Consider the following 27,525-nt stretch of genomic DNA (forward strand, 5'->3'; position numbering starts at 1 on the left):
CTCGACCGCTCACCAAATGTCAATCTCTCATCACTGAAGCTATTCTATTGTATGCAGTCAGGTGCAGTGATGATTGGTTTACTGAATTATACTAATTTTCTCCTTCATTGCTGTAAAGACAAGAAAGGGTGTCATCTGTGAGGACTGGTGTGTATTTGAGCTCTCTCTCTCTCTCTCTCTCTCTCTCTCTCTCTCTCTCTCTCTCTCTCTCTCTCCATTGAAATTGAAAGCGCGGTACGGTTCGCAGCACTCCGCACCTGTCTGTTTGGGCTTGACAGCTGTGATCTCACTGCTGTAGTTAGTTATCATGACCTCTCCCAAGGAGCCAAATGCGCCGGTGAAAGTGACTCAAAAGCCAGAAGAGCAGGTATGGCTTTTATTCTAGCGTATGGGTTATTCATAAGTCATAGACTAATATGCTAATATACTATTTCAAATATGTTTTAAGAAAAGAAACTGCACCGTTTATTCAAGACACGGTCAGGATAGGCTACAGATGTTTGCTCTGGCAGTGAGGGCTTGGGTCCGATCCTTTTCACTGCTCACTGACAGTTTATAGCCTAATAGATTTCTCATGCAGACATCAGAATATTTTAAAGCTTTACTCTGTTTTTTCTCACAGTAGGCTGCCGCTGCATATTGAGTTTTATAATGTCCTATGGGAATCGTTTTTGAAGCTTTCATAATTTATGTTTAAAAAAATGACAATAAAGAAACACAATCCTACCCAACCTGATGTTAATATATTGCTGCTCACTGATGTCTATGTTCACGTATTTGCATGGATGGAACATTGTAGACCATACATTCCTAACTTTAGGGGTTTTGTAAATCATAGTCAAGCTAAACATCTGTTTTAATATTCGGTCGTATTTTAATGTAGAAAAATATGAGGAACTGGGAATAGATGAGTAGCCAATACAGAGAAATGTATGAGTAGTCAGTTCAGAGAAATATATGAGTAGTCAATACAGAGAAATGTATGAGTAGTCAGTACAGAGAAATGTATGAGTAGTCAATACAGAGAAATGTATGAGTAGTCAGTACAGAGAAATGTATGAGTAGTCAATACAGAGAAATGTATGAGTAGTCAGTACAGAGAAATGTATGAGTAGTCAATACAGAGAAATGTATGAGTAGTCAATACAGAGAAATGTATGAGTAGTCAATACAGAGAAATGTATGAGTAGTCAGTACAGAGAAATGTATGAGTAGTCAATACAGAGGGGTGTATGAGTAGTCAATACAGAGAAATGTATGAGTAGTCAATACAGAGAAATGTATGAGTAGTCAGTACAGAGAAATGTATGAGTAGTCAATACAGAGAAATGTATGAGTAGTCAATACAGAGAAATGTATGAGTGAGAATTCTGTATATTATATACTTGGACTTGTCAAGGCTAATAAAGAACCATCATCGGTGTGTTGCTTTTAGACAACATGATACCAGAGTAACAGTGCTTCAGGACCAATGGCAATCATTCTGTGTGTTTGTGCATGTGTGTGCGCTCGCCACGTGTGTACGTGTGTATGTGTGTGACCTTAACAACTGCAGTGATTCTGATTTTAGCCCAGACCTCTGTATAGTTTTGAATTTATATTTTTGTTGTGTCTGCACGGATCATTTGTTCCTGGGTGGGATTAACATGACATTGTGTTTGTGTACTGAGTAGGTTCAACAGAACATCACATGAACATAATCACATTTCAATATCAAGGGATGAAATGATGACGTGTCTGTCTGTCTGCAGATTCAGCTACAGTTCTTCCATTTCCAATATCCCCTATAGATAGTGTTGTATTCACTTCTCAATATTCTGGTGAGTTTCTGTATCTCAGATGTTGTTGGAAGATAAATATCTGAATTGTTTAACACAATTCACTTGGTTTCCCTGTAGCTGCCGGTATGCAAAATTGGAAGTCAAAGGAACATCTTGCTAATAGTCTTTCGATTTTTGCTGGATCATTCAAAGGTGACTCAGTGTGGGGAGTCTCTGGATGTATCTATCTCTTCAGAGGTTGTACCCAACACTTGCTGAACATTCCAGTAATCAAGACCCAGGAGAAAGGTCAAACTTCTCCTGTTCTAATGAATTCTCCAGGCTGGCATGGTATTGGCTGTTTGCATTCTCAATTGGAATACTCAATTGTTGGACTTCTGAATATCATAGAATAATGTAATCACTAATGTTTCTCCATTCGTCTGTGTAACTGAGGACTTTGGTGGACAGCTCCCGTGTGCTGGTAAGAGCACAGACAAGACAGAGGATTGCCGTCAAGGTGGTTCAATGACTCTGAAGATTCACAGTACAGGCACGGAACAGCACAGCACATTGTGTGTAGTACATGGGCCAGGGCACATTAAGGCTTTGATTGACAGCTTGTGATAACTAAGAGTGTGTGCATGGTCTGCAAGTAAAGAGACAAAGAAAGATACAATAGTGAATGACAGATATATACATAATACAATATCTAATTCACTATACTAGAAGCAATATTAATGTAATAATAACATGGCTATAATGGCTTAATGCTATACTTAAGCAATAAGGCATGCGAGGCAGTGCTGTATCATGAATACAGTCACAAGTAAATGGCGTTGTTCCGTCAACCCATTTACTGGGGACTGTATCCATGATACAGCACTGCCTCGTGTGCCTTATTTGCTTCTATAAAACTGTTACCAACATATTAAAATAACAATGAAAATATGTGATTCATTCCCATTTAATTTTGATATGTCAATTCATACAATTTCATTCTTCCAACTCAGTCACGTCAAACATTGACCCTGGAATGACAGTACACTAGCTGCATTTTCGTGTGTTTGAGCTTTTTTTCTATTGGCATTGATTTGGATATGTCCACGATAGTGACGTTGATGCGCTGTTTTGACTGGCTCAGAAAAAGTTGTCTCGTCTGGGCACCATTCACTCTATGCATGGTACAAAATTAAAAATTGAAATATCAGGACAGGCAGACAGTACCGAACTAAATGCTAGGCTAGAAGCAAGGGGAAATCATGTGCAAGTTTAGATAAATACAAGAGATGATTTGGACTGCAACATAAACATGATATTCCTATGGAGAATTGTTGAAGGATGATCATTTTCAGATAGAACTGTTAGTAGGCATAGGTGTGTCTGTGATAGCCAACACAGTACAGATGGAACGTTCCTAGTACAATCAGCATCCAGAATCCAAACAACCAGTTTTATAAAAGATAATACAGCGCCATACAACATGACTACACTAATTAGAGAGCAAAGGGGTGCCGCTGCACGTACAGTATACTGCAAAGCATAGCACCTGTCACGCCCTGACCTTAGAGATCCTTTTAATTCTCTATTTTGGTTAGGTCAGGGTGTGACTAGGGTGCGCAATCTAGTTTTCCTATGTCTTTGTTTGGCCTGGTATGGTTCCCAATCAGAGGCAACTGTCTATCGTTGTCTCTGATTGGGGATCATACTTAGGCAGCCTTTTTCCCACCTTAGTTTGTGGGATCTTGATTTTGTATAGTTGCTGTGTAGCCTGCAGAACTTTACGTTCGTTTTGTATTTTGTTGTTTTTCGGTGTTCATTTGAATAAAAGTAAGATGTTCGCCTACCACGCTGCACCTTGGTCTCCTCATTCCAACGACGAACGTAGCAGCACCGCAATCTTCAGTACAGGCCTTCAACTGTACAATGCACTTGAATATTTCTAAACAGCAAAATCCAATGTAATAACCGCATAAACAATATAGCGTACATCTATATAATTACAATTACAATTACATCTATTATAATTACAACTCTTTGTTGGCTATGAACAGTACTGTAAGTTTGAATCATTTAAAAGTAAACTCAATAAGAGCAGATTCTTGGAGGCAGTGGCTGAGGTAAGGGTGTTAGACGAGAGACACATCTCAATGCTTCATGGTCCACTGGCTAGCCTGCACTCTTATCAGCTATCGGTGCTTCACAGCTAACCGGCAATATTCCCATGAATACTAAATAGTACCTAGCTAGATAACACTGGTGCTAGGCGCATTTGGTTTCTGAAATCATATCAGAGAATGAGCAATTCTGGAGACCAAGAAGAAGTAAGGTCAACTTGTCTAAGCCCTTTCTTTTGGCCACACACACATTTGCTTTTCTCATCTTATACACTAGAGGCATGGAACGTATTGCATAGAACGTATTTATACCTTAGTCTCCTCTGAAACTGTGCTACTTCGTCTTGGCAGGGTGGTTACATTACCCTGGAATTCAAACAACAACCTCTCTTGTTTTTGGATGGAAACATTGGTAATTGTTGTGTTGTGCCGCAGAATTCATTCTTATTAATGGACATCGTCCTGGTCTATGCCAGACTTTTAGCCTTGTTTCTATGGTGACGCTGGTTAACATCTCCCTCTAGCCAAAAGGGGAAAGCTGCCTGTCTCGGTGCCTTCAGTTGCTCTGCTCGTTTGCTTGTCTGTTGGTCTGTACAGGTGGCTGGTCAAGGACAACCTTCTCAATAGATAATAAACACTATGTTGTCCTGTAAGAATAGATTTAATTCCTCAGTGTTTGGGAATGGATGCAATACATTCACTCACATGGACAATATATGATTATAGTAGGGTGTCCTTTTAGTGCTTGATTATGTGACCCTTAAAGGCCCAGTGCAGTCAAAAATGTGATTTTTCCATTGTTTTATATGTAGTTTCACACTATAAGATTGGAATAATACTGTGAAATTGTTACAATGATGATAATGCCCTTTTAGTGTAAGAGCTGTTTGAAAAGAGCCTGAGATTTCAGCCTGTTTTGGTGGGATGGAGTTTTGGCCTTCCACGGTGACCACAATGCGGTAAATGAGTTAATAGACCAATAAGGAAAGTTCCAAACCTTTCTACCAACAGCTCATTTCCCCTCCCCACTCAGACCACTCACAGACAGTCCTAGCACAAATCTTTATTGAGAAATTGATCTTAGCTAAGAAGCAATTTTTTGTTTCATTTTGACCATTTTAATTTAAAATAATCACAGTAGGGTACTTCATTGTTACCCAGAAATGATTTGATATTGATATAAAAACGGCCGTAGAACCACTCAGCTTCACTGTTCACTAATTGGACCCTCAAGGTTCTGTCTCATACACTCTTAAGCTTTTGAGTATCAACTTCATGCCATTTATCAGTCAGTTTGTTTTGATGTTGGGAAGAATGTAGTCTTGTCTGATACAGGTTTCACAGGGGCCTTCGTTTGACAAAGAATAGTGAATGTAGTTACTGAGGCAACGTTAACCCTGAAGACAATGTAACGCTGCCAGCCCTTAAGGTTTTCAGTCAACTCTTTGAAGACTAGTCTCTCTTTTCTCAAAGATCATTATTCACCTTTCGAATTTCACTCACATTGAAATGTGCATAGAATATTTTCCCCATGTTTGGTCCCACACATGTAGATCTGCTCCAAAAGGACCAAACAACACACTGATGCATAGCCAAGATCCTAACGCAATTCCCAATGTCATAGTCATCTCTTTGTTCTTTACAGTTCCCCATGTGTAAATCATTACGTGTGATATGAAATGACTCTTTGGTTTAGATGATAAAAATACCTTTTAATCCAAGTCGAGACGCCAATCTGACGCCTCACTTTCTTAAGCTCTAAGATTTCTCTTCCTAAAGCTGCACTTTTATAAGACTATAATAAGTGTCTCCCAACCTTGTTCATTGTTACCTCCTCTCAATTAGTTCAAGGTGATGCCTTATAATGTCGTCGTCCCCCCCCACACGCTCATTGAGAAGTGTGTTGCTTCCTACGTTTGCACAGATGAATTACCCAGAGGACTTATTTATTGATCTTTGAATATGAGGCATGCTGTATTGATACACTCTGGCCCCCATGGCGGTCTCAGCCATATCCGTAAAGCATATCTCATACTCATAAACCAGGCATATCTGGTTATGATACATTCCACAGAGAGCATACTACATTCCTCTCCATCTATGTTTGTTGTGCCCCAAACTGAGCAATTAGCTTTAGAAAGGTCATCCAGGAAATCAATCAACTTTCGATTATGCCCAAACAGACCAAATGCATATTACACAGTCACCTCTGAGCAAACATGTTTTTTTTTCGTCAGGTGCTTTCTCTGGGATCAAGTTTCAATTGGAAATTCATTCAAACAGTTGAAAATGCATAAACCAACTATCTTTCGTCTTGTCGCCTTGACAGGTTCTGCTGCTTGCATTCCTCTGAAAATAATGCCTTTCCAGAATGACTGGTTTCTGTGTGTTTGGGAAGTGCTTTTCTGTTGTTGAGAAGTCCAAAATGAGAGGTATCTAGATGTTTGTGTTTGCAGTCAGTGCATGGTACTTGATGGTACATCTGTGGAGATATAGACATACAGTTTGCTGCAGTGAGGGTGTGGGTTCACTTTTCTGTCAGTAACACAAGCTGAAAGACCTCCTGCAGTCAATCTTATAGATGATACACACACTGTCCCTTTTTTCTCAAGGTCAAATATAACTTTACTGTCTGTAACTGAAGAGGAAGTGCACACACACACACACACACACACACACACACACACACACACACACACACACACACACACACACACACACACACACACACACACACACACACACACACACACACGCGAAGCAAAGGACCTATTCATATCAGGGGGACCTAACCCCCCCACATTCTGAAATTGCATTTCTGTCCCCCGCAGTTTTATCATTGCACTGAGATACCTAAAACGGCATTAGTGTGCTTTAGGACCATGCGGACGCCTCAGAGCGGTCGGGTAGGCTGTTTGGTGGTTTCAGTCGGCTGGATTTAGGACCATGCGGATGGACACCACAGAGTGTGCGAACAGAGACAACTGTTGTCTGTGTGTGTTGTACTTTTTCTCCAAGTTGTAAAAGCAAGCAGATAAAAAACGAGCTACTGTATATTTGACTGATGTAGCTGGCAAGGTAACTGCTGTTTGACTTAACTTAAAACATATATTTATTCCCAGTGCTGAGCTAGTAGTGTAACTGACATAAACAGCTCTAAAGACTTCACTGTCATGGTGCACAGTAGAGGTCGACTGATTAATCGGCATGGTCGATTAATTAGGGCCAATTTCAAGTTTTCATAACAATCGATAATCAGCCTTTTTGGACGCTGATTATGGCCGATGACATTGCAATCCATGAGGAGACTGCGTGGCAGGCTGACCACCTGTTGCGCGAATGCAGCATCAAAAGGACCTTTTTGGCTACAAGGAGCCAAGGTAAGTTGCTAGCTAGCATTAAACTAAAAAACAAAATCAATCTTCACAATCACAAGTTAACTACACATGGTTGATGATGTTACTCGGTTAACTAGCTTGTTCTGCGTTGCATACAATCAATGCGGGGCCTGTTAATTTATCATCGAATCACAGCCTACTTCAACTTTGCCAAATGGGTGATGATTTAACAAAAGCGCATTCACGAAAAAAGCCCAATCGTTGCACAAATGTACCTAATCATAAACATCAATGCATTTCTTAAAATCAAGACACAAGTATATTTTTTAAACCAGCATATGTAGTTAAAAGAAATTAATGTTAGCAGGCAGTATTAACCAGTATTAACTAGGGAAATTGTGTCACTTCTCCTGCGTTCAGTGTAAGCAGAGTCAGGGTATATGCAGCAGTTTGGGCCGCTTGGCTCGTTGCGAACTGTTGAAAGGCCATTTATTCCTAACAAAGACCGTAATTACTTTGCCAGAATTTTACATAATTATGACATAACATTGAAGGTTGTGCAATGTAACAGTAATATTTAGTCTTACAGATGCCACCCATTCGATAAAATACAGAACGGTTCTGTATTTCACTGAAAGAATAAACGTTTTATTTTCAAAATTGTCGTTTCCGGATTTGACCATATTAATGACCAAAGGCTCGTATTTCTGTGTGTTTATTATATTATAATTAAGTATATGATTTGTTATTTGATAGAGCAGTCTGACTGAGCTGTGGTAGGCAGCAGCAGGCTCGTTAGCATTCATTCAAACAGCAGCTCTTAGCAATGCCTGAAGCACAGTGCTGTTTATGACTTCAAGCCTATCAACTCCCGAGATTAGGCTAGCAATACTAAAGTGCCTATAAGAACATCCAATAGTCAAAGGTACATGAAATACAAATTGTATAGAGATAAATAGTCATATAATTCCTATAATAACTACAACCTAAAACATCTTTACTGGGAATATTGAAGACTCATGTTAAAAGGAACCACCAGCTTTCATATGTTCTCATGTTCTGAGCAAAGAACTTAAACGTTAGCTTTTTTACATGGCACATATTGCACTTTTACTTTCTTCTCCAACACTGTGTTTTTGGATTATTAAAACCAAATTGAACATGTTTCATTATTTATTTGAGACTAAATTGATTTTATTTATGTATTATATTAAGTTCAAATAAAAGTGTTAATTGTTCATTCAGTATTGTTGTAATTGTCATTTATTACAAATATATATATAAAAATTGGCCGATTAATTGGTATCGGCATTGAAAAATCATAATTGATCAACCTCTAGTGCACAGTCAGTACACAACACTATGCTCATCATGTCTTAGCAGGACCAGATGGTGACAGGGGTCCCAGCAGGGTCAGACAGCCAGGGATGACCAGTATATGGAGCTCAGGTGATTTTTTCAGTATATTATAACAATCAGTGAATGGATAGAAAGTTCCATCGTGAGTTGATGGGTAGGCTACATTCTGGGATCTGGGAATAATGGTCATTTAAATTATTGAACCATTGATTCTATTCTTGGACAATATTATGTATAAATGTACACCAAGGTAATTCTTTGTCATGCCTCGTCTGGGCAGGATCAGATGGTGACAGGGGTCTCAGCAGGGTCAGGCAGCCAGGGAAGTGAAAAGGGGTTGGGGTGAACTTTTGCAGATGCAACACTTTATTCTCTCTGTACAGCAAACACTGGACAAGACAGAAGCATCAAATATTGAAACTATTTTAAGGCAGTCTGACAAACCTCTACATCTGATTTTCAAAATGTATCAAGGGTTGATAGAGCCTGTTCCCGATGACACAAAACATGTAAAACAAAAATGTGTGGAAGACCTGGGAGACGCTGTTGATGATGATGAATGGATGCATATATGTTAGAATGCCCAGTCATGTTCATATAATCTCAAACATAAATTACTGCAGTTTAAGACTACTCATAGAATGTACTATATGCCAGTGAAACTGAATATCATACACACAGAAATGTAATTCCTCTGCTGTTGTAAAACATGAAAGAGGCCATATTTCAATATGTAATGCTCTTGTGAAGGCTGTCTGAATTCTGGCAAAGAGTATGTTATTTTATCTCAGCATGTTTACAGATTCTCCTTTCTCCCTGTTTTTGTTTGCTTGGAAATGTTGATACTGGAGTCTGTTATCAGAAGAAACGGTGTAACCTGGCATTTATAGTGGCTAAGAAATGCATTTCCATTAATTGGAAGGTTGGTTATCCTCCCACAATGTCACAATAGATGGCAGAAATGTCAAGTTATGTATTACTCGATTTGATTTATAAGAAGATTAATGGTAAACTGAGCTACTTTCATAAGGCCTGGATGCCTTATATGGAATATTGTAAGACAAAATGAGTCTGATTTGAAAACAGGCCCATGTCAGGGGAGATACCTATTTAGGCAGTCCATAGCTACTGGGTTGTGCAGTTCTGTCCCTGTGGGTCTGTCTTACTGTTGGTTGTCTCTCTGGCCTTGGCCTAACATACCTGAAACCAATAATGAATGTTTGACTAAGATCCTAAAAGCTGTGTGGGGTGTGATGGGTTGGGGCACAGCAGGGCGGTGGACCCCTAGGGGCAGGATGGGGAGATCCAGCTATAATGTGTGCAAGTAAAAAGATATCTAGAGTACTATTAGGCCTCTGTAATTATTGGGACAGTGAAGCATTATTCTTTTTTTTTTTTGGAATCAAACAATGACTGAAGTTCTACTGCCGACTGTCAGCTTTTATTTGATGTGTATTTTCATCCATAACGGGTGAACCGTTTTGTACATAGTCCCCCCCCATTTTAGGGGAACAAGTTCACTTAACTTTGTACTACTTTAATACATATATAAGTATTTGGTCCCACATTCATAGCACGCAATGATTACATCAAGCTTGTGACTCTACAAGTTTGTTGGGTGCATTTGCATTTTGCTTTGGTTGTGTTTCAGATGATTTTGTGCACAAAATAAATGGTGGATTGCCATTACAGTTACAGGGGAGGTTAGCATTTTTTGGGGAGTATGATATTTGTGCATCTATAATTTCTCGCTAGTCATTATTAACGATTCATTCAGGATGATCCATAATCATATTTGCAGTCAAATTCAATAAATTGTGTAGAAATGCAGGAAATTAGTTGTAGATGCCCAGAAAATTCTGTGGGAGGACCCCCAGATCCCCCGCTAGTTTATGTCCTCCCCACTTCTAAAACCAAAGTTGCACTGTAATATTTTATGTTGCTATGTTCTGATTACTTTTCTGTGCAGCATTGTCAGTGATGGATTCATACAGTTTACAAGAATATCACAACTCAGGATATGACCCAGATGCAGACACGGGAGGCGGATAGTACAGTTCTCAATCATGTATTATAACACGGAGCAAAGGGCAGGTCGAGGGCAGGCAGAAGTTCGTAATCTGGTCAGAGTCAGACAGGTACAGGATGGCAGGCAGGCTCGGGGTCAGGGCAGGCAGAAGTTCGTAATCTGGTCAGAGTCAGACAGGTACAGGATGGCAGGCAGGCTCGGGGTCAGTGCAGGCAGAGGTTCGCAATCAGGTCAGAGTCAGACAGGTACAGGATGGCAGGCAGGCTCGGGGTCAGGGCAGGCAGAGGTTCGCAATCAGGTCAGAGTCAGACAGGTACAGGATGGCAGGCAGGCTTGGGGTCAGGGCAGGCAGAGGTTCGCAATCAGGTCAGAGTCAGACAGGTACAGGATGGCAGGCAGGCTCGGGGTGGCAGGTCAGACAGGTACAGGATGGCAGGCAGGCTTCAGGGCAGGCAGAGGTTCGCAATCAGGGAGTCAGGGTACAGGCAGGCAGGCTTGGGGTCAGGGCAGGCAGAGGTTCAATCAGGTCAGAGTCAGACAGGTACAGGATGGCAGGCAGGCTTGGGGTCAGGGCAGGCAGAGGTTCGCAATCAGGTCAGAGTCAGACAGGTACAGGATGGCAGGCAGGCTTGGGGTCAGGGCAGGCAGAATGGTCAGAACTGGGAAAACTAGGAAACAAACAAACACAGGAAAATGGGAAAACACCCTGGTAAGAGCTGACAAGACAAGACTACCTGGCAACAGACAAACAAAGAAAACAGTTTTAGCAGTTGATGTTATTCTTTAATAACAAAGACCCCAAAGCAAATCAGGGGGACGAAAATAGGTTTATTCGAAGAGGACATATCATACGGTAAGGCAGATGGTCATTCTCCCCTGTCCTCAGTGATTCTCTCCTGTGGTTCTCTCCACAGAACAAAGGGACAGAATGTGGTTTTATAACCCAGGCCTAGCTTGTGGTTGACCAATTAGAAGTCCTTGCTGTACAACTGAGCCAATGGCCAAATAACAAGTGTCCTACTTCAGGCTCACTGTACAGACAAATTCCTCCCATGTCTCTGACCCATTGATAAATACTTCTCTATTACAGAAAAAACACGTTAATTCTAGTCCTCTCATTCTCTGCAATGTGTATTTATCCTCGACATATTCTTACAACAGGTATAAATGCTCAGGGGATAATGGGGAAGATGGGCGACACCTGGAGGGGGGTGGAGACAAGCACAAAGACAGGTGAAACCGATCAGGATGTGACAGAATTTTTCTGAATCTCACTAATTTCCCATTCCAATGTAGGAGGAGGTTACCACAGCAATCACTGTAGCAGAACAGAACATTCTCTAGGTGAAGATAGATATTAAATAATGAATTCCAAAAGAAAAATCACAGAAAGGAATAAAAGGCTGAGGTATGAATAATTGAATAGGTTTTGGCTGGAGTCTAATGGAGGACAACACAAAGCACTTGTTTTTTTTACCATTGTGTTGAAATAGAATGGTATGAGTCACTTCAGTGAACCCCCTTCAGTGAACCTTAGCACATTTTCTCTTCTGAAGTGTACAGTATGTGTGCCGGTACTTTTCTTAAGCTATCAAATGTGTTATGCCATGGCAGAGTACAGTACTCTATATTGAATGGAGTGGGTACATGTTGATTTGTAGGCCTATCCATCTTTCACCATAAATGTTAAACCCTCCCATCACTGTTGACCCCTTTATCATAATGTCCACAGCAGGTATCTGATTCAAAGAGCGGTTGGTGCCCATTATCCGCAGACAATAGACTTAATTTGTCCTATTCAGACCTCGATTGACTGCAGGAGGACAGAAGGGTCCAAGTTTCCGAATAGAGCAGTGGGTGTTGGCACACTAGCCTCAGACAGGTACCCTCGTTCAAACCCTACTAAATACCCTGCTGGGCTGGCATGCATTCTTAATCTCACTAGTTAATGCCCATGAAATTCTTGATGATGGTGTTTCAGGGGAGAAGTTAACCCCAGTCAGTCAGTGCCCAGCCACTCACAGGGCAGGGCTTGACCCCTCTTGACCCCGATCAGGTTATGGCTATGTGACATTTGAATGATAGATCATGTGACAGGTGTCAGACGAATACCAGGCGAATCTATCTTGAACTGCATGGTCACCTGTTCAAGTGTGCTGTACTGTATTTCTGGTCACCTGTTCAAGTGTGTACTGTATTTCTGGTCACCTGTTCAAGTGTGTACTGTATTTCTGGTCACCTGTTCAAGTGTGTACTGTATTTCTGGTCACCTGTTCAAGTGTGTACTGTATTTCTGGTCACCTGTTCAAGTGTGTACTGTATTTCTGGTCACCTGTTCAAGTGTGCACTCCTGTATTTCTCATCACTTGTTCAAGTGTGTATTCCTTTATTTCAGACCCTTGACTCTCCACTCACCAATCATTTTCATGAACCCCATATGTATCTGCTCCCTATCCACCTGTCAGTAATGGCACCCCCACTCTTTTTCTGCTCTTCAGACTTCCAGGGCTGCATTCCAAACACGTAAAAGAAAAACCCTCTCCTCTCAGCCCTCAAATTAAGTGGTGACGTATGATGAGTTGACACTTGCAGGGCGAGGGAAGAATGAATTCATTTTAAATGGACCGCCTTGCCCGGAAATGTGTCACTAATTCGTCCCAAGGTTGTGTTTTCAGTCATCGTGGAACCACCGGTAGCTGTTGTGTGTGCTTTATATATGCTACAGTCAATTGTGATTGCATTTCATATCTTGGCAAGAAGACAACACATGTAAGTGTGATGTCAGGGAAAGTTGTATGCTCTAGCTAACGTGTCCAAAAGCTAACCAAAGAAAAACATAATTACATTGATGATATGTGTTTGTGCCATCAAGTGCGTTAGCAGCACAATTTCTAACTTATTTACATTCGTTTTTACTTACACTTGTATGTTGACTTCTTCTTATTGATGTTGGTTCTAAGTTTTGGCTGACTTTTCTTAGCGGATGTACAATCATTCCAAATTGAATTATGGGACGTTTCAGGCCCCGGAGTGAACAGAATTGTACACTTGCACACTCAATCACAAACAAGGGCTGAGGGGCTTACGTTGCCAACTTCCCTTGCTTGGCTAATTGTTTGGACCGATGGCAATGATGGCCGTGGCGAGGGTGTGTCTTTTACGTGTTTAAAACAGCCCAGGACTCTCTTGGTTACCGTGGAAACCGGGTGCTCAGAGATAAGGAAAGATCCATTTTGACACTTCAGCAAAGAGAGCGGAGAAAGCAGGGAGACAGCTAGAGAGACATAGGGACATCGAGATGGAGAGAGAAATGTCCCATTCATACACAGACGAAAAGCCATCAATTTCTTACCGCCTTTATATCTGAAAGGTATTTCCCGTAACAACACCTGTGCTTTTACTTGCCAACCGAGGTAGTCATAAATGCGGTATTATGTTTAAAAGTCCCGCTAACGCCTCAGTGTTAAATTTCGCCTTTCATCTTACCGGCTTTGGCACGCATTAAATTGTCATGACGTTGGCCTGGGGGTAGGTTTATGACAGTCATAAATACCTCTTCCCCCCTTTTTTCTCTCTCTACCCTACTGATGTTACATTTGCAAAACCCTTGGTTAACATAGAGATTCTGGGAACATCAGAAGGTGGGGGGAAATTAACTATATTCTGGTAATGCGACCAATTGAACATATGCGTTGGTACTTAATGAATATGATGTCAGTTTGGTTGTCATCTGAGAAATAAACTCTAAAGTGGAAAGTCTACACATCAGAGTTATCGGATTCACATGGAATTTTTGTTAAATTTAAATGTTTGAATATTAAATTATTCTTGATGGGATGAAATGTGATTTTAGCTTCTAAAATGTGAGATTTGTGTTTTCATAAGATTGAGCAGAGCCCTATCAGTGGCTCGCTCCTGTGAAGGGACATGGGCTATAAAACTTTTCAAACACGCCCTCCTCTCCCTTCCTATATAAGCCCTTGACGACAATATAACCTCCGGTTCCGAGGACGTGAGGACGATGGTCCGATGTCAGAATGGTTCAGATAATAACTACAGAACGAAGCCAACATCAGCGTGAGCTTTGGTTGCGAAAGGTATGAACTTTGAACTCTTATTCACTACCTCCTAGCCGTTGAGTTAGCAACAGCCGCTGCAAACGAGGGTTAAGAGGGAACAGACAGAGTATCCTGTCTACCACACAAATACGTTACTACAACGTATTCTATTTACCAGCAGAGACATTCTTCAAAGGACAAAGAACTCGGTTGGACAACACGGCCTTCCATCTACCACCAACCTACCGAAGCGCAGCTCAGAGTAAATATTTATTGCATTTTCCTTTTCCAAATGGGCGGTAATTTAGAATGCATAAGATACTGTATTTACGATAGCACAGCTTCGCCCTTTTTCCCTCAGTCTTCCCGCTCTTTCACTTTCACCCAGTCCCTTTTCTTTTCTGTAACAAGCTGTCATATCTGTTCCGCCCGCTAGGGACGTTTTCCTTTATGACGTAATTTGTAATCAAGTTATGATTTAATTCTGTGTATGTGTAATTCTGTGTGATTAGTTAGGTATTTAGTAAATAAATAATTAAACCAAATTTTGTATTGCTGATTCAACTTGTTAGCCAGGATTCATGCAGACAGAAGAATTTACAACTTTCAGATGAGACTGAATTAAGATGACGATTAATATTGACTGCTATTGATGTAAAATATTACTAGGTCTTTAAGAGTTTATTCGGAAGATAACAGCTCTATAAATATTATTTTGTGGTGCCCCTACTCTCTAGTTAATTACATTTACATGATTAGCTCAATCAGGTCATATTAATTACGGAGAAATTATTTTATAGAATGGCATGTCATATCACTTAATCCGGCATAGCCAAAGACACGGCAAAATCATGAACATTCTATTGTTGTCCAACATCAAAATTGTCTTTGTCAATCACAAAACTTTAAATAAATGCTTTTAATGCATTTTTTTATCTTCATGTCAGTGTATGTAGTCCTGTCCTTGAGCTGTTCTTGTCCATTGTCACTGAAATGCTTTAGCATTTAGCCTGGGGGAACACACACTGGCATTTAGCCTGGGGAACACACACTGGCATTTAGCCTGGGGGAACACACACTGGCATTTAGCCTGGGGTAACACACACTGGCATTTAGCCTGGGGGAACACACACTGGCATTTAGCCTGGGGTAACACACACTGGCATTTAGCCTGGGGGAACACACACTGGCATTTAGCCTGGGGTAACACACACTGGCATTTAGCCTGGGGGAACACACACAGATCTGCCATTTCATTTTTTTCTTACTTCAACAGGTAAATATTTAAAGGCCCTTATATTTAGCTAATAAATAATGGGTTAATATGCATACGTTTCTAACTTCAAACAGCTAGTAGTCTGTCTTCAACCACAATAACTGGTGGGAAGTTCAAAAGGAGAGAAAGCATGTGATGGTGTGATCACATTGGCTGGTGATGATTCATTCTCCTGCAGTTGCAAAAGGCCTAATATTTAGCGAACAAATTATGAGTTAATATGAATGAGCTTCTTCAGCTACACATAACCTCTCTTTTCCAGATGAGCCCGTGCGCAACTATGCAAGCCACTTCACTTATTCCTGTTCTCCTGCAGTTGCAAAAGCTATAGGCTGCAGTATCTTCTTGGATGTTTATGTTGAGCATATTTTACTGATTAGTACTATTTAGATAACTGTCTGCTGCTACTTTTAGGAAGTTTTCTAGCAGGCTATCAATGTACATGGTATTGAATCAAAGCGGAGAGAGTGGAGGAAAAAAATACGAAACGTGGATTAAGAAAAGCGTTTTATTCCCCCCAAATCATCCTACAGTGGTTCATCCAGGTCAGATTTCGAAGATATTTACATGATCGGAAAGAGAAGATTGTAAGGTTTCTAAAGCACATTCAAGCACCACTTTTTTGCTATATGACAGCAGTTCAACGCGTTCTCACGACACTCAAGTTGTGATGGAAAAATATGATTTATATTTTATTCTTTAATATTCCATTATATTCTAACTATGTGTTGACTGTGATCAGGGCAGGGGAATGTACATGTCAAAATAACAAATGATTGATTTCATGTGCATGGCATAGCCATGTAGCCTATAAACTGCACAGACAAGTAACACAATTCAACTCAATATATGCTATTCTACTCTTTTGAAAATACAAAGGCTCCGATGCCTGCCGCATGTGGCAATGGCTACAGTCCATTACAGATTACAAAGGAAGGTGCCTCTCTACCAGACAAACTCAATGCATTTTATGCACACATAGATGAAAACAACACCAAGCCATGCAAGAGGACACAGAGGTCTGGGTGTTCATGCTCTCCGAGGTCGATGTGTGTCGTGGAAATTCTTACACAGGGACACTCAAAGTCAATCTTAAATAAATCCTCCTTTATTTGTCAGCACTGGAGAGGTTCCAACCAACTCAATGTGCCATAGTACACATGTCAATCAAGCCTGGGCAGTCCCAGCAGTTGTCTTATGTACAGCTATACACAGACAAGTTATATTTGCATGATTTAGCATAATTAATTAATCACTACCGGTGGCTCGCACATGACTGACCAATATCTCACGAGGTTTTTTCTCTCTCCAAGTTGAGACATTGAAACTGAGAAACTTTGGTTATTCCCATAGCAATATTCTGGGTGTACTGCCAAGTTGAGGAACAGTGATAGTGAGAATTCCTCCATACACGTTCAGTCAGTCACCTGCATGAACCTTTCTAATTGGTTATTAGAAAGTAGCATTGATTTGATACTTTGTAGCATTTATTTAATACATAAACATAACATTTCCCTCACATGAGTAAGGTTTTTATTCAGGTCAACACTTGCAAGGCGGCGGGGCCAGCCTGTATTCCAGGGCATGTTCTCAGAGCATACGCAGAACAGTTGACAGGCATATTCATGGTCATTTGCAACCTCTCCCAGTCTGTAATCCCCACGTCTCAAGCTGACCACCATCAGTCCTGTTCCCAAGAACTCTAAGGCTTCGTGCCACAATGACTACCGCCCTGTAGCACTCACATCTGTAATCATGAAGCTTTGAGAGGCTGGTTATGGCACACATCAATTCCATCATCCCAGACACCCTAGACCCACTCCAATTTGCATACCGCCCCAACAGATCCACAGACAACGCAATCTTAATTGCACTCTGCACTGCCATCACCCACCTAGATAAGAGAAATACCTTTGTGAGAATGCTGTTCATTGACTACAGCTCAGTGTTCAACACCACAGTCCCCTCCGAGCTTGTCACCAAGTTAGGGACTCTGGGACTGAACACCTCCCTCTGCAACTGGATCCTGGACTTCTTGACCGGCTGACCCCAGGTGGTGAGGGTAGGCAACATCACCTCTGCCACGTTGACCCTCAACACGGGGGCCCCACAGGGGTGTGTGCTTAGTTCCCCTCCTGTACTCCCTGTTCACCCACACTGCGTGGCCATGCACGACTAAAACACCATTATCAAGTTTGCTGACGACACGACGGTGGTAGATCTGATCACCCATGATGATGAGACAGTCTACAGGGAGGAAAAAGCTATACAACTCCACCATTGAGAGCATCTTGACTGGCTGCATCACTGCTTGAAATGGCAACTGCACCGCCCTCGATCACATGGCGCTACATATGATGGTGCGGACATCTCAGTATATCACTGGGTCCAAGCTTCCATGCCATCCAGGACCTCTATATCAGGCGGTGTGAAAGGAACGTCCGAAACATTGTCAAATACCCCAGCCATCCAAGCCATAGACTGATCTCTCTGCGGTACCGGAGTAACAAGTCTGACACCAACAGGCTGCTGAACAGTTTCTATCCCTAAGCTTTAAGACTGCTAAATAACTAACAAAATGGCTGCATGGACTATCTGCATCTGACCCTTTTATTTTACTTAAATGCACAGTTACAGGAATCTACACACACGCACACATTCCCACACACACACAGACTTAAATTGGCTCACACACACAAAACGCACACACATTCATACTGACTCTACATACACACATACACACACACTCACATACAATCAGCACACACAAACACACACGCACACACGCACACGCAGACACACACACACTCATGTACAATCCTCATATATGCTGCTGCTGCTCCATTTATCATATCCTGATACCTAGTCACCTTACCCCTATACAGGTCTACCTCTACCACCCCAGTATCCCTGCACATTGTAAATATGTTATTGGCACTGACCCTGGAACTGCCCCTGTATATACAGTTGAAGTCGGAAGTTTACATACACCTTAGCCAAATACATTTAAACTAAATTTGTCACAATACCTGACATTTAATCCTAGTAGAAATGCCATGTCTTAGGTCAGTTAGGATCACCACTTTATTTAAGAATGTGAAATGTCAGAATAATAGTAGAGAGAATAATTTATTTCAGCTTTTATTTCTTTCATCACATTCCCAGTGGATCAGAAGTTTACATACACTCAATTAGTATTTGGTAGCATTGCCTTTAAATTGTTTAACTTGGGTCAAACGTTTTGGGTAGCCTTCCACAAGCTTCCCACAATAAGTTGGGTGGATTTTGGCCCATTCCTCCTGACAGAGCTGGTGTAACCGAGTCAGGTTTATAGGCCTCTTTGCTCGCACACGCTTTTTCAGCTCTGCCCACAAATTTTCTACAGGATTGTGGTCAGGGCTTTGTGATGACCACTCCAATACCTTGACTTTGTTGTCCATAACTTTGGAAGTATGCTTGGGGTCATTGTCCATTTGGAAAACTAATTTGCGACCAAGCAAATTAACTTCCTGACTGATGTCTTGAGATGTTGCTTCACTGTATCCACACAATTTTCCTGTCTCATGATGCCATCAATTTTGTGAAGTGCGGCCAGGCCCTCCTGCAGAAAAGCACCCCCACAACATGATGTTGCCACCCCGTGCTTCACGGTTGGGATGATGTTCTTCAGCTTGCAGGCCTCCCCTTTTCCCTCCAAACATAACGATGGTCATTATGGCCAAACAGTTCTATTTTTGTTTCATCAGACCAGAGGACATTTCTCCAAAAAGTACGATCTTTGCCCCCATGTGCAGTTGCAAACCGTAGTCAGACTTTTGTATGGCGGTTTTGGAGCAGTGGCTTCTTCTTTGCTAAGCGGCCTTTCAAGTTATGTCGATATAGGACTTGTTTTACTGTGGATATAGATATCTTTGTACCTGTTTCCTCCAGCATCTTCACAAGGTCCTTTGCTGTTGTTCTGGGATTTATTTCCGCGTTCATCTCTAGGAGACAGAACGCGTTTCCTTCCTGAGTGGTATGACGGCTGCGTGGTCCCATGGTGTTAATACTTGCGCACTATTGTTTGTACAGATGAACGTGGTACCTTCAGGCATTTGGAAATTGCATTCCCATGATCTCAAGCAAAGAGGCACTGAGTTTGAAGGTAGGCCTTGAAATACATCCACAGGTACACCTCCAATTGACTCAAATGATGTCAATCAGAAGCTTCTAAAGACATGACAAATTTCTGGAATTTTCCAAACTTCTGACCCACTGGAATTGTGATACAGTGAATTATAAGTGAAATAATCTGGCTGTAAACAATTGTTGGAAAAATCACTTGTGTCATGCACAAAGTAGATGTCCTAACCAACTTTCCAAAACTATAGTTTGTTAACAATACATTTGTGGAGTGGTTGAAAAAAAAAAGTTTTAATGACTCCAACCTAAGTGTATGTAAAATTCCAACTTCAACTATAGCTAGCTTACTCTCTCTTGTTCTTCTTATTTCTATTTCTCGTGTGTTTTTGTTCTACTTTATTCTACTTTATTTATTTGATTTTATAGTACTACGGATATTGATTACTGCATTGTTTGGAAAGCGCTTGCAAGAAAGGCATTACACTGTTGTTGTACACGTGACAATATAAACCTGAAACATACCGTCAATTCTGTCTGAATTAGGCAAGAGACGGAGATACAGAGTGAGGTGGATACACAATCTTATACTTTAGCACACACACCTGAAAATAGAATGAAGAATGGCAAAGTGATGGAAAGAAGATCTGTTGTTTTCCCTCTTGTGACTTTCCACTCTTTTTGATTGAGAGAGAGAGAGAGAAACAGAGAGCGAGTGATGGACTACGCTGGCGTGCTTTGTTTTGGTGTGGTGTATGTCTGCTAAAAACAGCAGGGGTGAAAATGGCTCTGGTCCTCATTTATTGATGGAGCCTCTTATTGTTGTCAAACCCAGTGCGTACCGCCTAATGGATGAGAATTCCCATGCCATGCCCAAAGAAGCTCACTCAAGAGTTCTGCACTTTCTCTTGCATTCATAGGAAGTATTCTTGACTCTTTGTGGGCTCAACCCCCCTTTTGGTGAGGGTGCATGAGTGAAAGCCAGTTTTTGTAATGTAGCGCTGGAGCATATAGCTTTTTGGCAGATAGGACAGAAAGAACATTTGTAGGAGTTTTTTCTGGCCACTGTCTGTTTTCCTGTAGTGAGATGGTTATTGGTGCCAATGGAGGTCTTTGTAGGCCTACATCGTTTTTATCAACTTCAGTAGAGTTAGAATTTTTTTTGCTCAAATTCGTCCCTTTGTTGAGTTGCTGAAGAACACTTTTAATGAATTTATGCAGATCAGACTACATGTTTTATACCTGGCAAAGTCTTTTTTTGTTGCCATCAGTTCGACTCATTCAGTGCATTAAAGGAGTATGAACACGCAACACATCATTTGTATTCAGGACCAGTACTGTGTCTGCAGGCTGCATACACCAACAACCTGGTACGTTTTGTGTGGAGGCAGTGTGCCTAAATTCACATATTGTCACAGCAGTGTTTGTTCTATTGTTGCTAGAGGATGAGATATGGATGGTAATGACGAGCAGTAACCAGGTAGGTGTTTCAGATGACAACAGCAGCTGGCAGGTGTTGGTAAAAAGGTGAACTGAGGACCTGTTGGCTGACACACAGGTTGCTACAAGAACTGAGAAATACAGAAAAACAAATGGAAGAGAAATATATAGAAGATAAAGTGTCTCTCTTGTTAAAAGGTGATTTAGTGTTGGCAGCATGTATAAAGATACTTGCATATTTCCATCAGGAAGTAAGGTGTAGGATGTTTCTGAAATATTCCCAATTTTGTTTACTTCTCCGGGGCTCATTCTGGCCCGCCTTGGACTCGTGTTGAACAGCCCTGCTGTGAGCATGTTGATGAGGTAAAAAGAAGGAGTAGACTGGAGAGGAGGAGAAGGGAGCAGGAGACTAGAGAAGAGGAGAAGGGAGCAGGAGACTAGAGAGGCGGAGAAGGGAGCAGGAGACTAGAGAGGAGGAGAAGGGAGCAGGAGACTAGAGAGGAGGAGAAGGGAGCAGGAGACTAGAGAGGAGGCAAAAGGGCAAAAAAGCCTACAGACTGGAGAGATTGAATATTCACACGGGCTATTTAGACTGGCATCAAGATGGCTAGTATGGTTCTGCTGAGCAAAGATTTTCCCAGCTCCTCGGTTAGAATAGAATGTAATTGGATATCCCTCCGAGGTCAATTTAACGTTGGTTAAATGTAATTTAATTGAAATGACGTGGATCCAATGTTGATTCAACCAGTGTGTGCCCAGTGGGATGTTACTTCTGCTGTTGGTTCTATTATCACTGAGCCATAACATTTTAAATATGAGTCATTTAGCAGATGCTCTTATCCTGAGCGACTTACCGGAGAAACTAGGGTTACGTGCCTTGCTCAAGGGCACATCGACAGATTGTTCACTAAATTGGCTCAGGGACTCGAACTAGCAACCTATCGGTAACTGGCCCAACGCTCTTAAAGCTAGGCTACGAGTCACCTCTAAAGCCTGGTGTACACTACACAATACAAACTTGTCCCAGACAAGTTTTTGATATTGAAGACAAAATCCCCATGCCATTGCCTACTCGGGGCGAGCGGCCGTCACCGATGCTCGTTTAATGTGAGCGAGTCAGAGACGCACTCTGAGGGCTACCGATCCCGTATTTGAGCAGACCCAGGCATCCCGATATTTTCAAACATGTTTGATTGATCGGCACGAAATAGAAAATGCTCTCGTAGTGTGCAACGTCAAGTTTTGAGAACGGTGATCAGCAAAAAACAAAGACAGCTCGCTAGAGAAGAAGCCAGTGAGACGACGTTGTTTCACTTCACCCAGAATGTGTAGACTCTCGAGAAGGAGCGATGACTACTACCAGTATGTGTTTGTACTTGCCTTTAACCAAAGCCAAAGTGTCAAATCATAACAGCTCAGAAGTTCCCAAGCAATGTTATTCAATTCAAAATGTTGGCTAGATATTTGAACTCTGTATGACAGGTGTGAATGTCTGACTGAAAACGTTTGAGGCTGCTGTGAGTCACAGCTTATTCTAGCTGCATTAACAATCTAATCACATAATGTTTTTTTTGCGACCAAGTAAAGAATCTTGTAGTGTGTGCCACATCGTTTAGTGTGCACGACGGCGCACCACAGCGTTGGCAAGACAAAAAACTACAGTAAAGACAGTCATTTAATGTGAGAGGCTCAGCGATGTTAGGATCAGTGATGCCAGGCTCTCAAAGGTTGTCTTCGAAGTGTGCAAAAGTCTTTGAGTGTTCAAAATGGACGATTGACTGGTTGTAATAAATTCTCACCTGAACCTTTGCAGTGTACTGGAGATATCTATGGGCCTTGATCTGTACATTTGATCTGCAGACCATACTATTCATTTGTTTATTCCTTGCGGAGGTCAGAGGGCAGCAGACAGTGATTTCCTGATGAATCCACAGTTGGAGCATTTCCATTAGGAGGTGATAACACAGGCAGATTCATTTCCTCTATCTCAGTCTCCAGCCTTATCTCACTATCAGTTTAATATGTGGGAGATGCCTCCGCAGAAACAATAATATAAGAAACTGCAGCTGTTACACACATGCAAACACACATACACACTAGGGTTGCCACAATACCAGTATCGCGATACTCAGAAGTATCGTGGCAAGGAAACAAACCATGGAGCAGATTTAAAGGGCAACTCCACCACTTTTCAACCTCATTTTCATTATCTCCAGCACAATACCATTGTCAACATATGTGAGATTTTGCATTTCTAAGTTTTATAGAAAAAAAATATTTAGTTAAAAAGTTCTACCCGATGACATCATTAAAAGTTCAAAAAAAAATGTCAAACGGTGATTTTCAAACTGTATGACATTCACAGTGACGCACGCAGGGGAGCAAGAAAATACCCTCCATTGGGCGAGAAACTTGTTGCAGGGTTTGAAAATCACTGTCAGTGTTTTGTGGGAAGCTACTCTGAAAATAGTTTACCAAGCTATCAATTACTTCACACTGGAAGAAGTTAAAATCCAATAAAGCTACCCTGAAGAAAAATATTGTTTACTTACCTAAAGTTACTTAGAAAATGTTTTCACTACATGTGCACTTCATTAAAAAATATAATATCTTAATCTGAAATGTCATAGATGACAAATTGCAATAACAGATCGGTCTGTAGTCAGATGTTGACAGAAGTGTAATGCTCATTCCTTCGGTGATAAACACGAATCAGACCATCACCCCTGGTGAGACAAAACCGCGACTCGTCAGTGAAGAGCACTTTTTGCCAGTCCTGTCTGGTCCAGCGACGGTGGGTTTGTGCCCATAGGCGACGTTGTTGCCGGTGATGTCTGGTGAGGACCTGCCTTACAACAGGCCTACAAGCCCTCAGTCCAGCCTCTCTCAGCCTATTGATAAACAGTCTGCGCACTGATGGAGGGATTGTGCATTCCTGGTGTAACTCGGGCAGTTGTTGTTGCCATCCTGTCAGTAGAAAGGTCTCTTTAGTGTCCTAAGTTTTCATAACTGTGACCTTAATTGCCTACCGTCTGTAAGCTGTTAGTGTCTTAATGACTGTTCCACAGGTGCTTGTTCATTAATTGTTTATGGTTCATTGAACAAGCATGGGAAACAGTGTTTAAACCCTTTACAATGAAGATCTGTGAAGTTATTTGGGTTTTTACGAATTATCTTTGAAAGACAAGGTCCTGAAAAAGGGACGTTTCTTTTTTTGCTGAGTTTATGTTTACACTCGTTTTGTGGAGAGGCTGAATATGACGTTGACAAATGGCAGAATTGCCTTTTAATTTCTTGAGCAAAACAGTCCTAATGTTGTAAAAAACATCCTTATGATGTCACTCAGAATCACATTTGTATATTTTGCAAGCTATAGCACACAATATTTTACATAAAGGTTTTAAGAACCATAGAGTTTGGTCTGCCTCGTGTTCTTTTTTTCTGCCAAGGTAAATCTGGTATCATAGTATCTTGATGCTTCTACCATGACAACCCTAACACACACACACACATGCATGAGTCACTACCACCACCATGGCCTCATACAGAAAGATACAGAGCAACACTGATCCATATTGATGCAGATCTGTTGATTGCATTGTTCCTAATTAAGCCTGATCTCTATCTGCCCACAGTGACACGCTATGCTCCAGCCACTGCTCAGAGCTCAGTGGAGAGGAGACAGACACAGACCTTAACGATGAGACGCTGTACAGGGTCCAAGAGTACTGGCTCTCTGCATCAATACATCTAGCCTACTTCCAGATCTCTGTAATATCTGTACTTTAGCCAACTCTGTTGTCATGCCTTGATAGTCAGAGGAATTAGTTAAAACACTTTCAGAACTGGAACTAGGCTAGAATCAGCCTTGGATACCAATAGATATAGTAGCAATCCAACAGATAGTCTGATTCACCTATAGGACACTCACACTTGTCTCATGAACCAATCTCCATTTTGCTTTACCACAACTATCAATGAATAGGGTGTGTAATATCATGTTGGGCTTTTTACATGTGCAAATGAGATGGTGTAACCGTGCGGTGAATTATCTGCCTCAGCCTACACCATAGGGGTTATAGTTAAGTGTTGTATGTCACTTGGATTTGACTGTATGTGTTTAGAGTAATAGGGTTTCATATATAGGCCATCTAGCCTCTGTTTGGCGTTGCCTGTAGGAGAGGAAAGGCGTATTACGGTAAAGGTGTCGCAGAAGCCTGGGGTGAAATACTTTGAGGATGTGCTCAGGTTATCTGGATCTCCCGATGCGGTACACGCTAACATAAGGAACTGTCTTCAGCTTATTCTTGTTTTTTCCTGTCATTTCCACCTTCAGAGTTTATTCTGTCACTTAGATTCCCACTAGTTTCTTTCAACAGCTGTGTGGCTGAGACCCTATCACAGGAGTACTGCAGTAGTAACACAAGTAGTCAGTGCCTCCCCTCCCTTTCTCCCAATTGACCCCTATTAACTTTAATGTGTGTGTGTTTGTGTTGCAGGAGCTGGTGGGCAGTGCACCTCCACAGAGGAACTGGAAGGGGATAGTCATCGCCCTGCTGGTCATCTGCATCATCTTGTCTCTGATCGTCACCGCTGTCATCGTGCTCACCCCAAGTACGTAACACATAAAGCTGCATACACTTTAACACTCAGCTACTGAACACTACAAACACCACACCATATCCTACATATGTAGGATCTTAATTTGAGCCAGTTTGCTACAGTAGGAAAATAACACTGTAGCAACAGGAAATGTGAATTATTATGTGGATTATAATTAATTGACATTTTGTAGGGGCTGGCACATTTTTCATAATAAAAGTCTGACATTTCAAAGTGGAAATGACAAACTTCAGAAGTCTTTTTAAACCTACAGTGCAAGTTAATCATTTTCTGCATCACAGGAACGTTTTCCTGCAACAGGGTGATCAAATTAAGATTTTAAATCTGTAATAACACAAACACACTCAGCTATATTATAATAGAAACACACTTAGAAACACCCATTACAATCGGCTAGATTACACCACACACACCATCAAATACGTAACACTGCAGACACATTATCACTTCCCAAACAAATGTTGTATAATTCCGTCTCCCAGACACTGTTTCGCTAAAAAGCTGCAGGATGGGTCTGGAGAAATATAACCACTCAAATTCATAGACCGAGCTATGCAAGGACTGACCATCCATGATATCAACATGATAGTTTTGACCATGTTTTCAGGCTATGCAGTGTTTGTTCACATTTACTTAGTTTAAAAACATTGTAATAAACAAGCTTATATTTTGGGTTCTGGTGGGGTACGACAGTTGAACTAAGCTCACGAGACATTTATCAGTTCTATTCTTCAGGAATCAACGGGTACATATCATGAATTTATAAGTCTCAAAATAGATGTAGCAACTTCAGATTGCCCCTTTAAATCAAGACATAGTTATACCGGAGTCAGGCCGCCAAATGAAAACTTCTACTTAGATTGAGAGGGATTACAATTGGCCTTGCTAGCAGACAGCCCAGTGGGTCATTTCATTTCATAAACCCATTCATTCATAGACAGCCAGGAGTAGAGAAGTTGATGGTAATGTGTCAGCTTGGAGATTGCTTATTGGTTTTTCAGAGAGACGAGGTGAGGTCATCCTCTCGCAAGGTAATGGGGATTTAATGTATAACGCCATTCAGTGTCGTTTAATGGAAATTATTATGCAGTAATAGCTCTAGTCATTTGTATAATTGGCAGTGAATCAGAGCTGCTGTTTTCCACATGTTGGGAATGAATCCTTCTCCATAGTCATTTACCAAAGATGAGGAGAATGTGTAAATGTATAGACTTGCAAAGGCACTGACTGTATTGGCTCCCAGACTGTGGGCATATGGGGTTGAAAGGCACACACACCACCATCTCTATATAATTCAACCTTTTACCTCTGTTGTCCACCCTGTCTGGTCTGCAGTTTTGCTGTCAACTGCAGAAGGGATTGTGTAGCTGGAGTTAAAGGGAGTTATGGCTGCTTGAAAAACTGTC

The 27,525-nt window shown here is 41.3% G+C and overlaps 1 protein-coding gene across 1 annotated transcript in view; it reads left to right on the forward strand.

The window, feature by feature from the left end:
- The first annotated feature begins 258 nt into the window (after positions 1–258).
- Positions 259–27,525, forward strand: part of LOC112226863 (dipeptidyl aminopeptidase-like protein 6) — a 112,616-nt gene continuing 85,349 nt past the window's right edge. The window contains exons 1-2 of the mRNA XM_042307991.1: positions 259–367; positions 25,996–26,110. Of these exons, the coding sequence (XP_042163925.1) occupies positions 308–367; positions 25,996–26,110 (175 nt within the window). The 5' untranslated portion in view covers positions 259–307. The remainder of the gene's footprint in view (positions 368–25,995; positions 26,111–27,525) is intronic.

The sequence above is a fragment of the Oncorhynchus tshawytscha genome, linkage group LG28 (assembly GCF_018296145.1).
Source record: "Oncorhynchus tshawytscha isolate Ot180627B linkage group LG28, Otsh_v2.0, whole genome shotgun sequence".
Classification (NCBI taxonomy): Eukaryota; Metazoa; Chordata; class Actinopteri; order Salmoniformes; family Salmonidae; genus Oncorhynchus; species Oncorhynchus tshawytscha.